The 13257-nt window shown below is 36.9% G+C and overlaps 1 protein-coding gene across 14 annotated transcripts in view; it reads left to right on the top strand.

Annotated features, from left to right (window-relative positions):
* The window catches only part of USP34 (ubiquitin specific peptidase 34), a 147310-nt gene that overhangs the window by 50740 nt on the left and 83313 nt on the right, over positions 1-13257 (top strand). For 13 of the 14 annotated variants that reach the window (XR_007506089.1, XR_007506088.1, XR_007506092.1 and 10 more), the window contains 8 exons: positions 6403-6484; positions 6575-6667; positions 8925-9050; positions 9471-9600; positions 10234-10269; positions 10673-10803; positions 11366-11979; positions 12447-12661. Coding sequence is in view for 1 of the 14 variants with exons in the window: in XM_049801085.1 (XP_049657042.1) it covers positions 6403-6484; positions 6575-6667; positions 8925-9050; positions 9471-9600; positions 10234-10269; positions 10673-10803; positions 11366-11979; positions 12447-12661 (1427 nt within the window). In the remaining 13 variants the exon portion in view is untranslated. The remainder of the gene's footprint in view (positions 1-6402; positions 6485-6574; positions 6668-8924; positions 9051-9470; positions 9601-10233; positions 10270-10672; positions 10804-11365; positions 11980-12446; positions 12662-13257) is intronic. The other variant, XR_007506093.1, reaches the window with a different exon arrangement.

Below are 13257 nucleotides of genomic sequence, written 5' to 3'. Positions count from 1 at the left end.
TTCAGGGAGGGAAAAGTTTTTTTGTGCTATTTGGACCACAAGAGGAAAAAGTGGTGTGTTTTCCTGAATGAGGACACTGTTAGCTTATGGAAATAACATGTGTAAAGAGGTATTTTGTTTTGCTCTTCACTTGGCAGGCAGCCAAGAATTTCAGTTTCAGGATTCAGGTTGATGCTGAGGTGACTTCTGCCTCATTTTAAAACTTGATTACCCTCACTGTATTGGCATTGTGTGGCAAGGGTTTTGCGGGGGGGGGGGGGGGGGGGAAGGGGTGGGGTTACAGGGGTGGCTTCTGTAAGAAGCTGCTGGAAGCTTCCCCTGAGTTTGAGAGAGCCCATACCAGCCAGCAATAAGACAGACCTGCCGCTGGCCAAGGCCGAGCCCATCAGCGATAGTGGTAATGCCTCTGTGATAACGTTTTTAAGAAGGGAAAAAAGTTGGGACAGATGGAAAATGGCAGCTGGAGAGAAGAGTGAGAACATGTAAGAGAAACAACCCTGCAGACACCAAGGTCAGTGAAGAAGGAGGGGGAGGAGATGCTCCAGGCGCTGGAGCAGTGATTCCCCTGCAGCCCATGGTGAAGACCCTGGTGAGGCAGGCTGTCCCCCTGCAGTCCATGGAGGTCCACAGTGGAGCAGATCTCCACCTGCAGCCCGTGGAGGACCCCACGCCAGAGCAGGTGGGTTCCCAAAGGAGGCTGTGACCCCATGGGAACCCCACACTGGAGCAGGATCCTGGCAGGACCTGCGGATCTGTGGAGAGAGGAGCCCATGGAGCAGGTTTTCTGGCAGGACTTGTGACCCCGTGGGGGACCCACGCTGGAGCAGCGTGCTCCCGAAGGACTGCACACCGTGGAAAGGACCCATGCTGGAGCAGTTCTTGAAGAACTGCAGCCCGTGGGAAGGACCCACATTGGAGAAGTTCATGGAGGACTGTCTCCCATGGGTGGGACCCCACGCTGGAGCAGGGGAAGAGTGTGATGAGCCCTCCCCCTGAGGAGGATGAAGTGGCAGAAAATAATGCATGATGAACTGACCGTAAACCCCATTCCCTGTCCCCCTGTGCCACTGGGGTGGGGGGGGGGTGGGGGGGGAGGGGTTAGAGAATCTGGGAGTGAAGTTGTGCCCAGGAAGAAGGGAGGGGTGGAGGGAAGGTGTTCTGAGATTTGGTTTTATTTCTCATTACCTTACTCTGGTTGATTTGTAATAAATTGAGTTAATTTTCCTCAAGCTGAATCTGTTTTGCCCGTGATGGTAATTGGTGAGTGATCTTTCCTGTCCTTATCTTGACCCACAAGCTCTTTGTTATATTTTCTCTCCCCTGTCCAGCTGAGGAGTGGGAGTGATAGAACAGCTTTGGTGAGCACCTGGCCAGGGTCAACCCATGACACTCACTTAAAAAGCTTCCTACAGAGTCATTTCAGGTGTCCAAAATTCTTTTCACCCCTGAAGAGAAAGATCTGGACTATTTCTTCTCCTTTCTTTTTGCTCTCTTGCCTTATTTATTGAGATACTGAACTGTGAGTTTTGTATTGCTTTTTCTGTTCACCGCTGGTCTCTTAGCTCATGTTAACTCTTGCTTTCTCAATTTTTGTCTAAGCTCACCAACTGAATGTATGGCAGCATCATTTAAACGCCTCTCCCCCTCTCTCTTTTTCACATTACAGGGTTCTTTTCAGATTTTCTGTGAAAAAAATAGTAGTAAAGTTTTTCATTCAGCTCACTAATGTTTCTAGTGGCACATGTGGTAGTTTAATAAATATTCAAGATAATGTCAGAGTGGTGCTTTTGGAGCATCAAATAAGGAATTGTGTGCTCATAAACAAAAACATGTTATTGAGTGTGTGTTGGGAAGGTGCCTGCTATATCCGCTTTGCATTTCCAATCCTAAACAGTTGAGATCAGTGTTTCCCATCCATTGTTATGTTGTAGATGCTATTTCAGTGATTTTGTTAAGAAATGTTATTCTTCATTCTTTGCAAGCTGCTTGTTATATTTCTACATTTTTTCTTTTAAGGTTTTACCTTATATTTTTCAGTGATGTTGCTGACATGCTGTTGTATTTCATCCAGTACTGAGCTGGTCTGTTTTTGTAGCTCCATGGTGAATTGTCTTGGGAATTGACTGGTTGGATAAATAAGGTTTTCGGGGGGGGCGGTATTTTGCCATGGGATTTGTTACTGGATCTGGGTCATCATGCGGCTACCAAGTATTGCACCACAGCCTTAGATTAAAATGTTTTTAGGACTTTAACCCAGTCCTCTTATAGAGAGGCATTCTTTGACCTACCAGGAAAATGCGTAAACTGTAGTTTCCTTTTGGATAGTTTTCTTTACAATAATGAACAAAATTCAAGCTCTAATACTCGCCTGTTTTTAAGTACAGTTCACAAACATCAGGTTATGTCAGAAACTGCATAGCTTCCACTCTTCCCTGCAGTCTCATGGAATGCCTGAGGAAACTGATGTCAAAAGTGCTTGAATTTCATTTCTTGGAAGTAAAACAGTTACTTTTGACAGACATGAATGGTCACTAGATTTAAATTAAAAGTCTAGGAGGAAAAAGATTGAGTCTAGAGATCACATAGCCCAACACGCTGTGTAGATTTCCAGCGTGAGAAAGATTTAGAGACAATTAAACTAGAGTAGCTGCTACCTTTACTTTTTCATTCTCTTCCCCTCCTCCTCCCTCACCCACAGCACACCCTCATAGAGAGTATCATGTTCTTTAAATGACTTTTCCTCTTGCTATCCCAATTACTAAATCCATGAAAAATAGCTAATACATGTTACTACCAAGGTGTATGTTCTTACTATGAAGGTCTGTCTGACTTAGATATCCAATTTGTAAAACAGTCCTTTGTACTGCTACTTTTGTGTTAGAGGAAAAAGCATATCTGTACTTTGATCATAATGCATGTTTTTAACTCTCACTGTTTCTTTCAGTATGAAAGAGGAAAATTTTTCTATAACCTTTGGAAGAACCTTTTTTAAAAGAAAAGTTGAGCATATTTTTTTACAGAAAATTGGGTTCTTGCTAAGTTGCCTACATTGTTGTGGTATTGTATAGTAATAGTCGTAATAATTTGCGAATTGCTCTATGAAAAAATACTTTTACATTGCAAAAAATACAGACTATATGAAAGAAATTTAAACATAGCTAGAAATCTAAATTAAACCACATTGAATAAATATGAAAATTATACTTTAAATCTTCTAATAAAAAGTTATCCTAGATTGCCCTGCTTATTGGGGCAACTCAGAACTTGGTGAATTTTTATGAACTTGAGTGTATCTGAAATTTTCAAGGCTATAGGGCTTTTGATAATTATTAAAGTAAAAATGCGATAAGTGACAATATACAAACTTCAATCATAGGTTAATTTATTCATAGGCTGGGAGTTTATTTTTATTTATATGAAGTTCTGGAATAGCTTCTGAGTTAAGGTTCACTCTTTTTGAAAGTGAGGAAACTTATCAAGGAGCTGGAAAACCACTAGATGGAAAAAAACCCTTTCCTGAAATGGAAGTGTTCAGGAAATAAGTCAGACATCCTTCATTCACACTGAAATTAGCTTTCTTTATTGAATTCTTGAATCTGCTATCATAAATATATTTCTTAGTATATCAGAGAACAAAATACTTAGTGCTGGTAATAACTTCGTCATTTTGAAATGCAGTATATTTAGTGATTGGTGTGCCCTCAGCAAAACTTTCTGGGAGGAACAATTCTCTCTGGGAAACACAAAGACTGCATTCTGCCTTTCACAAGGATCCTCTTGTTTTTGGTCATCCTCAGAAATCTGTATCAAATGAATGTTTACCTTCAGAAATCTGAGATGTCATTTTATCACAGTTGGGTTCACCAGTAGGATAAAGAGTTTTTTACTGCTGAGAATACACCTATTAAAAAAAAGGCATTCATTCAAAAGAATAATCCATTATTTCTAAGAAGAAAAATGTTGCAGATAAGCAATGGAAAACTGCCATACTAATTTGATAAAATGTAAAGGAACTCAGTCTATAAGAGAGTTTTTGTTCTTTCCTTTGGAGTAGCTAAAATGCAAAATATGACTCTGGATACAATGTCCAATGGACATTGTGCCACTAGCAGAAGTATTTGGTTTGAACCGACACACTCAGCGGTATGTCCTTTCATATTAACAATGCCTATGAATCTAGCAGTATTTATCTGGGATTCATTCTGAAAGCTGCAGGGTTTAAAAATTCAGATCCAAGGAGAAATTAAGTGGTCCTGGAACAAAATTACTTTCATTGACTTATGACTCAGGTGTTAAGACTTTTGCCTCTTATGGAGGACCATATGCAATGATTTTTTTCACATTTCATAACCAGAAGTGCATCCATTCAGGTCTTCTGCATCTAGTGGATGTATGTGCACTCATGTGACCAGATCTGTCTACCTTTTATATGTGCAAAATGCAAATTGAGAGGCTTTCTGCTTATGTTTTGGTCATATAGCAGGACTTCTGCCCCACAGCAAGGGGAAGCAATGTGTAAAGCCATAAGGAGCTACTACGGGTTAATAGGCCGTAAGTTCAAGGAACTTTTTTGCAGGCTGCATTCAGTTTTCAGAGTGTGGGTTGGGTATCTGTGATTAAAGATGAATCTGTAATAGTGAGTCTACCCGCTGTCTGACAAAAAGTAACAGAGCTATAGTTTCTTGAGCTATATGGGCAATGCCACTGTGGCCACTTTTGCTTGTCAGCATGGAGGCAGGTGGATAAGAGCATTTTTTAGAGCTGTGTTTGTTGCTAAAGGAGACTGTTAGCACATATTCAAATGAATAATAAGTTCCTTTAGCTGTAAATTCTGCAAAATCAAGCTTGCAGTGAAAAGGTCCTACTTCAGATTTTGTTAGGCAGAAATCCAAGCCCTGAATGAGTCTGTAATGTGGATGCTTCAATATTTGGTTTGGGGTAGGCATCTTTGGGTGTTGTGGGTTGTGCTTGGGTTTTGGTTTTGTTTTGAAATGAGGCTGTAGGAAGTTAAGTAGATCTTGATTTCATGGAATAGGTCTGGTTTATCTTTTTCATCCCTCTTTGAGCAGATACCCTGTCAAGCTGACTTTATAGTATGAGAACTAATTTATTAATAAGCTCTAAGTGATACTGTTGGTAAACTGTTGTACCTTGCAAACCAGTTATTACTTAGATGTTAGGGGTCAGTATCTTTTTTTAAACAATGTATTAGATTCCCCATGTTCTGGAATTAGAACAGAAGAGGACAGTGTAGGAATGGTGTGTGTTGAGTAATAGGAACTATGCTGAGTTCATCCATAGGGATCAGGCAATTCAAGACAATTGAAGAACTGGCAATATGCCCCGGGAAAGTGAATCCTGTTTGGAAAACCTGCAAAGGCAATCTCTTTCTACCTAAAGAATCTTGTTTTCTTAGTGCGGATGATATAGATTGGCAATCCTGGAATTTTAATAGTGACCGTAAATGTGACACAAGATAGCAGTGGTAAAAATAATTCTTCATGTAGTTCTTTAAGACACTCCCTCCCTCCCATCCTCTTTTCCTCATGAAACAGAGCGCTTTTATTCCAGGGCCATTTAAACTACAGGCTGTGCTTTAAATACTGTGATGTCCTCTAATTGCTTCTGGTGCCAAAATCTGGGTAAACAAATGTTTGCTTGAAAAGAAATAGAAAGGAGCTTAGGCACTAGTTTCCAGACAGAGCAGTCCTTTCTGGAAGTTCAACTTTTGTTTTGCAAAATTCAGTTTCCTTGTCCTGTTCTGTTCAAATGTTTGCTTATGGATTGGCAGTGGGTAAAACTCCCTATTGTTATGGATGAAACAAAATGAGAATTTTGAAGTACCTGTATGCTACGTGTAAGTATGACTATGGAAAACATAGCTTTTTAAAGCTATATGTCTTGCTATTTTATGCAAGAGAATCTAAAAAAGTTTAAGTGGTTTTCATTAAAAAAAAATTTCTGTCACTCCCACCTTTAGCTGCATTTGTGAACTCAGTAGTTCTGGAATTTCATTATAAACTTGGGTTAAATAGCAGTGTTTATCAAAATCTTACCTGTGAGGTCTTTGAAAGTGGTCTGCAGGTGGTCTGTGGAGCTCTATTAACTAATAAAATGTTGGTGTTGTTGGTTATGTGTTTGCTAATGATCCGGAGGGGTGAGTGGGAAATGTTGATATTTTGCATTAGTCTTCCAGCTAAAGAAAAAAATACAGAAATTGTTTGCTTCCTACCTGAATGAATGAATGAATGTTGAGTATGCTTTGTGTTTAAAAAAGTTTTCATGTGCTTACTACAATTACAGATGTTAATTTGAAAGACATGCTGTACTACAGAAGAGCACAGTGTATTTATTGTAGGCAGTTTAATTTTACATATGTTTCCACTCTTCTTTCATCTCTAGGTCAATTGCAAAAGAGCTTGCAGACTGGCTTATCAGCAACAATGTAGTTGAGCACATTTTTGGACCAAATTTACATATTGAGGTTTGTATAAAATCATTATTTTTAGTATAAACATGGAGGAGTAACTTCTTGTTCTAGTAAATCTTTCCTCAATATGTTCTCACTTTGCAGATCATCAAACAGTGCCAAGTGATTCTGAATTTTCTTGCAGCTGAAGGGAGACTTAGTACTCAACACATAGACTGTATTTGGGCTGCAGCACAGGTATACATAAAATTTTTATAATTGCAGGAGTGATAAAAAAAAAACAAACAGAAAATGGCAAGTTGCTTTTGTTTTATGTTCGTAAAGCTGAGTTTATTACTTTTTCTTGTCTCTCTGAGTGTTTTGCCGACTAAAGTTTTAAGTTAAGTAACTGCCACAATTACTGTTAGATGCAAGAATTCACCTGGGCTACTTTTATACAAGAAAAAACTGAAGTTGTATAGCAAAGACATAGTGTTTTCACTAAGAACGGGTATGAAGATTGTAGGGTAGATGTAATATTTTTACTGTTGTGCTAAATTGCCTTGCTGCCATGTTTTGTAGCTTCCATTTTTGTTACTCCTGGTGGGAACAATCAGGTGAAAATTGTGGCAGTGAAGTTTAGCTGTACTACAGTGCTGAGGTTAAAATCTATAGAAGGCACTGAGATTTTATTTTTTTGCTTGGTAAACATGGAAACTCTGATAGGCTTTTTTACTTCAGAAGGATATGTGTTTGCTACTTTAATGGATTACTATGCTTTTTATTTTAGGTTGTGAAATTTTTTATTTAGGGGATTTGAATACAGTAGACATTTTGACTTCCTATTGTGGAAACTGTTTTTCCATGGTTTCATTCTGCCTTTATTATTATAAAAAAACCCCAAAACCACAACCAAAACCCCCCCCCCAAAAAAGCAAAACCAGAAAAACCCCAAACAAACAAACAACAACAAAAAAAACTCAGGAAAAACCCTCAGGGTTTCACTGTCAATTTTTCTGAAAAATACACTCAAAATGAAGGTCAGAGAAATAAAATTGATCTTTTTGAACAGGTATAGGGAGCATACTTTTATACAAGTTAGAATTTGAAGGTTTCTTTTTAATGTGATCAGTATTAGTGTGTAATTTGTTTCAATCAAATACTACTGTATACTCAATTCTGAAATCTCTGTAGTCCACTGTCATTATAACATGCAGCTGGTATGTTAATAAATGCTTGTTATAACAGCACAGCACTCACTCTAATAGGCTCCAACAATTTTCTGTATCAGAGCAATTAATTACTTATTTCATTTACATTTTTAAAGCAATATTTTACTTTCCTTGATGTTTTCACATATACAGTAACTCACACGAGTGTTAGATTTTATCTTTTATACTATTTTAAGAACTTCATGTAACTACCCAAATGCAATAGTTCTTTTACAGTTCACATGTTAATTTTGACATACTGATATTTTCAAAATATGTTTGATATCAGAATTATGTCCTGATTACTTCCTATAAAAGGTTTAAACTTCTAATGTTATTTAAAAGGCTGACACCATTAGACACACAAAAAAATAGAAGGCCTTAAAGAATGTATTTTCCACTTTTTAAACTAACTTTTTGACAAAAATTTATCTTCTCTGAGTTGAAGCAGGTATCTCAAGAAGTTTAAATGCATCCTTGTATCAAACCCACATAATTTCATTCAGTTTGAATCCTGTGAAAGATGGCCTGTACCCCATAAACTGCTGTCACATATATTTTTTTATGCTAGGAAGGGAAAATAAAATAAATAAAGACTGAAAAAACCCCTTTTAAGGTGCATATATCGTAACCAACATTAAGAATGTTTTTTCTAGAAGCTTCCTGTAACCAGTATTTTATTTTTTTACTATCAGCTTCCTTACAAACATCATGAAACCCTTTGAGTGACTACAAAAAGCAGCATGTAACCTAAGAGGAAGTATCTAGGAGCACTGTCACTTCAGTGTGTAAATAGAGTAGTTAGCTAAACACATTGTCATATTTTTTGACATCCATTACTGGAAAGACAAAAGAATTATAAATAATCTCCACACTGAACTGTCTGTTCTCTCAGTCTCATGTTAGCCTGTAATGTCTTTATTTGTATTTACCACTGTTAGTAAGGTAATCATTGCAAATATTATTTCCCTCAGGATTTGGCATATACACTAATATTTTAGAAGTATATTTAAGTTAAAATACAAAATAAAATTCCAGTTCTTCTTTTCACCAAATCTCTTAGAACTGGAACTAAGGAAGATATTGTTATATTTGATTTCACTAAACCTTATGTGCTTTGCAATATAAAAATGAAATTTAGTCAAAATTGCAAGTCTGGTGTAGTTTGGAGTTATTGGACAAGTGCTTCCTGAAAATTTCTGCAAAGATGTTCTTTAATTGCTGCAATTTTATCACTTTGAATTTTTTTTTAGAGTTTTATTTTGCTGTTCTTGTTATCTTTTCTGTTTGTTTGTCCTTTGTAGCTAAAGCACTGCAGTCGTTACATACATGACTTGTTTCCTTCTTTGATCAAAAACTTGGACCCTGTGCCACTTAGACATCTTCTTAACCTAGTCTCAACTCTTCATCCAAGTGCTCACACTGAACAGGTAAAGACAAGGCAAACAAAAGCACTGTAACCAGAAAAGAAATTATGTTAGCATATTAAACAAGTGTTACGGATTTGTCTTTGTCTTTCTAAAGGAATGCATGTAAAAGTAATATTCACTAATGCATAAGAGAGGAAACTATGTAAGTAAAGTTGTCCTGTTTCTTCAAGTAGGCCTTTTCTGGCTTTTGAATTATAATATTTTTCAGAGATTTTTGAAGACTGGATAACCACTGAGAAGATTGTAACATCATGTCTGAAGTTGAAAAGTGTTTCACACAACATTATTTTGTGCATTCGTTTATTTTGATGAGTTTATTTTGGTAAACTGTAGTATTGGCATATAGAAAGATTAACAGTGGATCTTTGCATACAAAACCTACTGGTTCTTAATGGCACTGTTACTTGGTTTTGTTTATAGACCTTGTATTTGGCATCAATGCTTATAAAAGCACTGTGGAATAATGCACTAGCAGCTAAGGCTCAGCTGTCAAAACAAAGCTCTTTTGCATCTTTACTGAGTACCAATCTACCCATGGGAAACAAAAAAGGTATGTGGTTTTCCAATAGATCTGGTAGTTAAATTTTTAATTTTCATAGTCTCCTTGTTGACTTTGGACAAAAAGGATGTATAGAACTTTTTACTTGGAAGTATTTTTAAAAAGTGTCTTACTGGCATATTTTTCAAGCAGAAGTTGAGGATAAAGATGAAAGCATTAAAACTTTGTGAGCACATTTGGAAAGCTTTCTATTTCCAATCAATTCTGTTTGTATATCTAAAGTAGTATGTATTTTTCTTTTTTTTTCCTTTCTTTTTTTTTTTTTTTTAAAATTCAGAGGATGGTCCATAACTCATCAGTTAACTATTCTTGTTCTGCTGAACATCTGTAACTTACATAGCTACATAAAATCTTACAAAAGCTTATCTAATTTTTACCTAGCTTTTGATATTATGTACTATTTCTGCTTTTGTTTTTTTGGTGTTTTTTTTGTTGTTTTTTTTTTTTTTTTTTTTTTTACTTGACTGTGTATTTCCCCACAGTCATTAGTAAAGGTGCTGCCAAGCCATTTTACTGTAGTTTCCCTTTCTTTTCCTACTGCTGATTTTTATGAATCATGGACAACTATATGCTGACAAAAAGATTTTTAGTCACTTATTTTTCCATCCTGCTTTTTTCCTTCAGAAGAAGAGGAGCTCAGAAGAGCAGCCCCTTCACCTTGTAAGTATAGTTTTAGAAGTACACCACAATCTGATACATTTGATACTACAGTGTTTTTCTACAGCTATCGAATTTGAATGGAAGAAGAACCAGTAAAATTTTGAAATTATGTTTTTATGAGAAGTGAGATGAAAATTATATTTCATGTAGAATCTGTGAAACTCGTATAGCTCTGCTATACACTGGCAAGAAGAGACATCAGAATACACATTTTGTAGTAAAATGCTCAGTGTTCTAAAAAGAAATTTTAGTGTTTAGGTACATGTTTTGTTTGAGTTATGTCTCTCAACTGTTTGCAGGAAGAATGCTGTTGAGTTCAACATTTGGGCCAGTTTTATGTAATGCTGTTAGATTCCAATTAAAATACATCACAAAGTAACTGGGAAATGTGGTTTTGAACTAGGGTCACCAGCAGCAAGCCCTCAGAGTAGTGACAACAGTGACACCCATCAGAGTGGAGGCAGTGATATTGAAATGGAGGAACAGCTTATTAACAGAACAAAACATGTACAGCAGCGACTTTCAGATACAGAGGTAGGAATGTAAATCTTAGTCTGTGAATTTTGTTACTGAGTTGCCTATTATTAGCTATGGAAATAATATTTTTTCCGTAATCACTTCAAAACCTGAACAGGTACATAACATGTATGCTTACCTGCAGCAGGATAGTGGATAGCTAGAATCTTATGTTCTGTGCAGTTTACGTAGAATATATTGTGCCTTGCCCATGAGCAAGGATGCTACAAAAAAACACCTCAGACAAACAGATTCCTGCATTTAAATTGTATTTCAGTAAGATCAATCTTCTGGTAAGGGATTGCATGACGTATTGTTTGTGTGTCACTCTGTGTATGTGCAAAGCCTGCATATATAGCCTGTTACAAGTAAGGTAATGCAAAAATTAAATTATTAAATGTGAATCTTGCTCAGAGCATTTTGTCATTGGCAACCAAATTGAGAAAGAACGAATGAAGACATGTAGATTTGACACACTTACTCATAAATGAAGAATGGTGTTTGGATGATGATGTTGATAATGTCTTTTCAGTGGTGTTTTATTTTTCCATCAATCTTAAAAAAAAAAATACAATTTCAGGAATCCATGCAAGGAAGCTCTGATGAGACAGCCAACAGTGGTGAGGATGGCAGTAGTGGTCCTGGTAGTAGCAGTGGCCACAGTGATGGATCCAGTAATGAGGCAAACTCCAGTCATGCAAGCCAGTCTGCTGGAAGCCCTGGCAGCGAGGTGCAGTCTGAAGACATTGCAGATATTGAAGCTCTCAAAGAGGAGGACGACGAAGAGGAAGAAGATAGGAGTCATAATCCCCAGAAAAGCAGTAGGAGCACAGATCTACGAAGCAGGAAACTGGAATCACAAACAGGCATTTGTCTGGGAGATTCACAAGGGGCATCAGAGAGGAGTGGTGCAAATAACGGGGCAGGAAAGGACCATGTTTTTAACTCTGACTCTGTGACACCGGTGGATAATCGAATTAGAATGCTAGATGCTTGTTCTCATGCTGAGGATGCAGAACATGATATGACAGGTGAAATGAGCACTGCTCACATTTCACAAGGGTCTCAAGATTCTTGTATAACTCACACAGGGGACTTCCTTGGGGAAACTATTGGAAATGAATTATTTAACTGTCGACAGTTCATTGGGCCACAGCACCACCACCACCACCACCACCACCACCACCATGATGGGTAGGTAGCTTGACATTTCTTCTGATTCCTTCTATAACGGAAATAAGTGGTAGCAAAACACTCAGTTTGGGCAGAAATGTATATGGATGTTTTGCTATAGTTACGATAATTTTGTCTAATCGAGGTGATAGTTATTGCAGATAGTTACACAGTAATCTGTTTTGTTAGCATCTGATTAAAGATTTTTGTCAAGATTTTGTATTGAATAAATAAGACAATGTTTAACAAAATGTTAAAATTGTTTTGGAAAATGCTGTATTTAGTTAACATTAAAGAAGTCAATACAATCGTCATGATAGTGAGCCCTTCAATTTATCTGTAATTGTTTTTCAAATTCATATGAAGGTCTGCTGTTCAGACAGATGATTCATCCTGACTTTAGCTTTAGGGAGATGTCTACTTACTTGTAGTCTGCTATAAACAACTTTCTCTTTGATACTGTCCATTCTAATATTCTTCTTTTACAGGCATATGGTTGATGATATGCTAAGTGCAGATGATGTCAGTTGCAGTAGTTCCCAAGTCAGTGCAAAATCAGAGAAAAATATGGCTGATTTTGATGGGGAAGAATCTGGCTGTGAAGAAGAGCTTGTACAGATTAATTCACATGCTGAGCTAACATCTCACCTTCAGCAGCACCTTCCTAACCTTGCCTCTATCTATCACGAACATCTTAGTCAAGGTAAGAGTGATAAAAAGAAAACAGAAAAACACTATACCTTAACTTGGTTTTATATAATTTTTAATTAGTCTCCAATAGTTAAAATAATAAAATTATTTTAACCACATGTGTATTTGCTCAAAGAAACCACAGTGACTACTGAGATTTTGCTGTTTCTCCAAGGGATGCGCTTTTGTATTACACTAGATGTAGCTGTGTTTGCCTTTTTTTATTTTTTTCCCCCATTTCTACTGGAGCTTTTAATGCAAGTTAAAACAAAGGCACTAAAGAGTTATTACAGTAAAAAGAAAGGTGGTACTGAAATATGAGGGTTTGGTTGGCTTTTTTCTTTTTTTTTTTTTTTTCCTCCTCCTCTTTGAAACCTTATGTGATTTTTCTTCTGGTGGGTGGATCTTAGTGTGATTCTGTACATTTGTCATCTTAAATGAATTAAGCATAATGGGCTGTACAGAAGATAATTTTGGAAAAATGAGTTAAAATTTAACTTGCTATCTTGGGGAGCTTGCCTTAAAGGGCTTTTTATGCTATTTCATCTTACACTGCCAAATCTTCTAGTTTACTTCAGAGTGCCATTTAAGATGCTACTAAAACACTTC

The sequence above is a fragment of the Accipiter gentilis genome, chromosome 5 (genome assembly GCF_929443795.1).
Source record: "Accipiter gentilis chromosome 5, bAccGen1.1, whole genome shotgun sequence".
Lineage (NCBI taxonomy): Eukaryota > Metazoa > Chordata > Aves > Accipitriformes > Accipitridae > Astur > Astur gentilis.
This window is presented reverse-complemented; position numbering and strand designations above follow the sequence as displayed.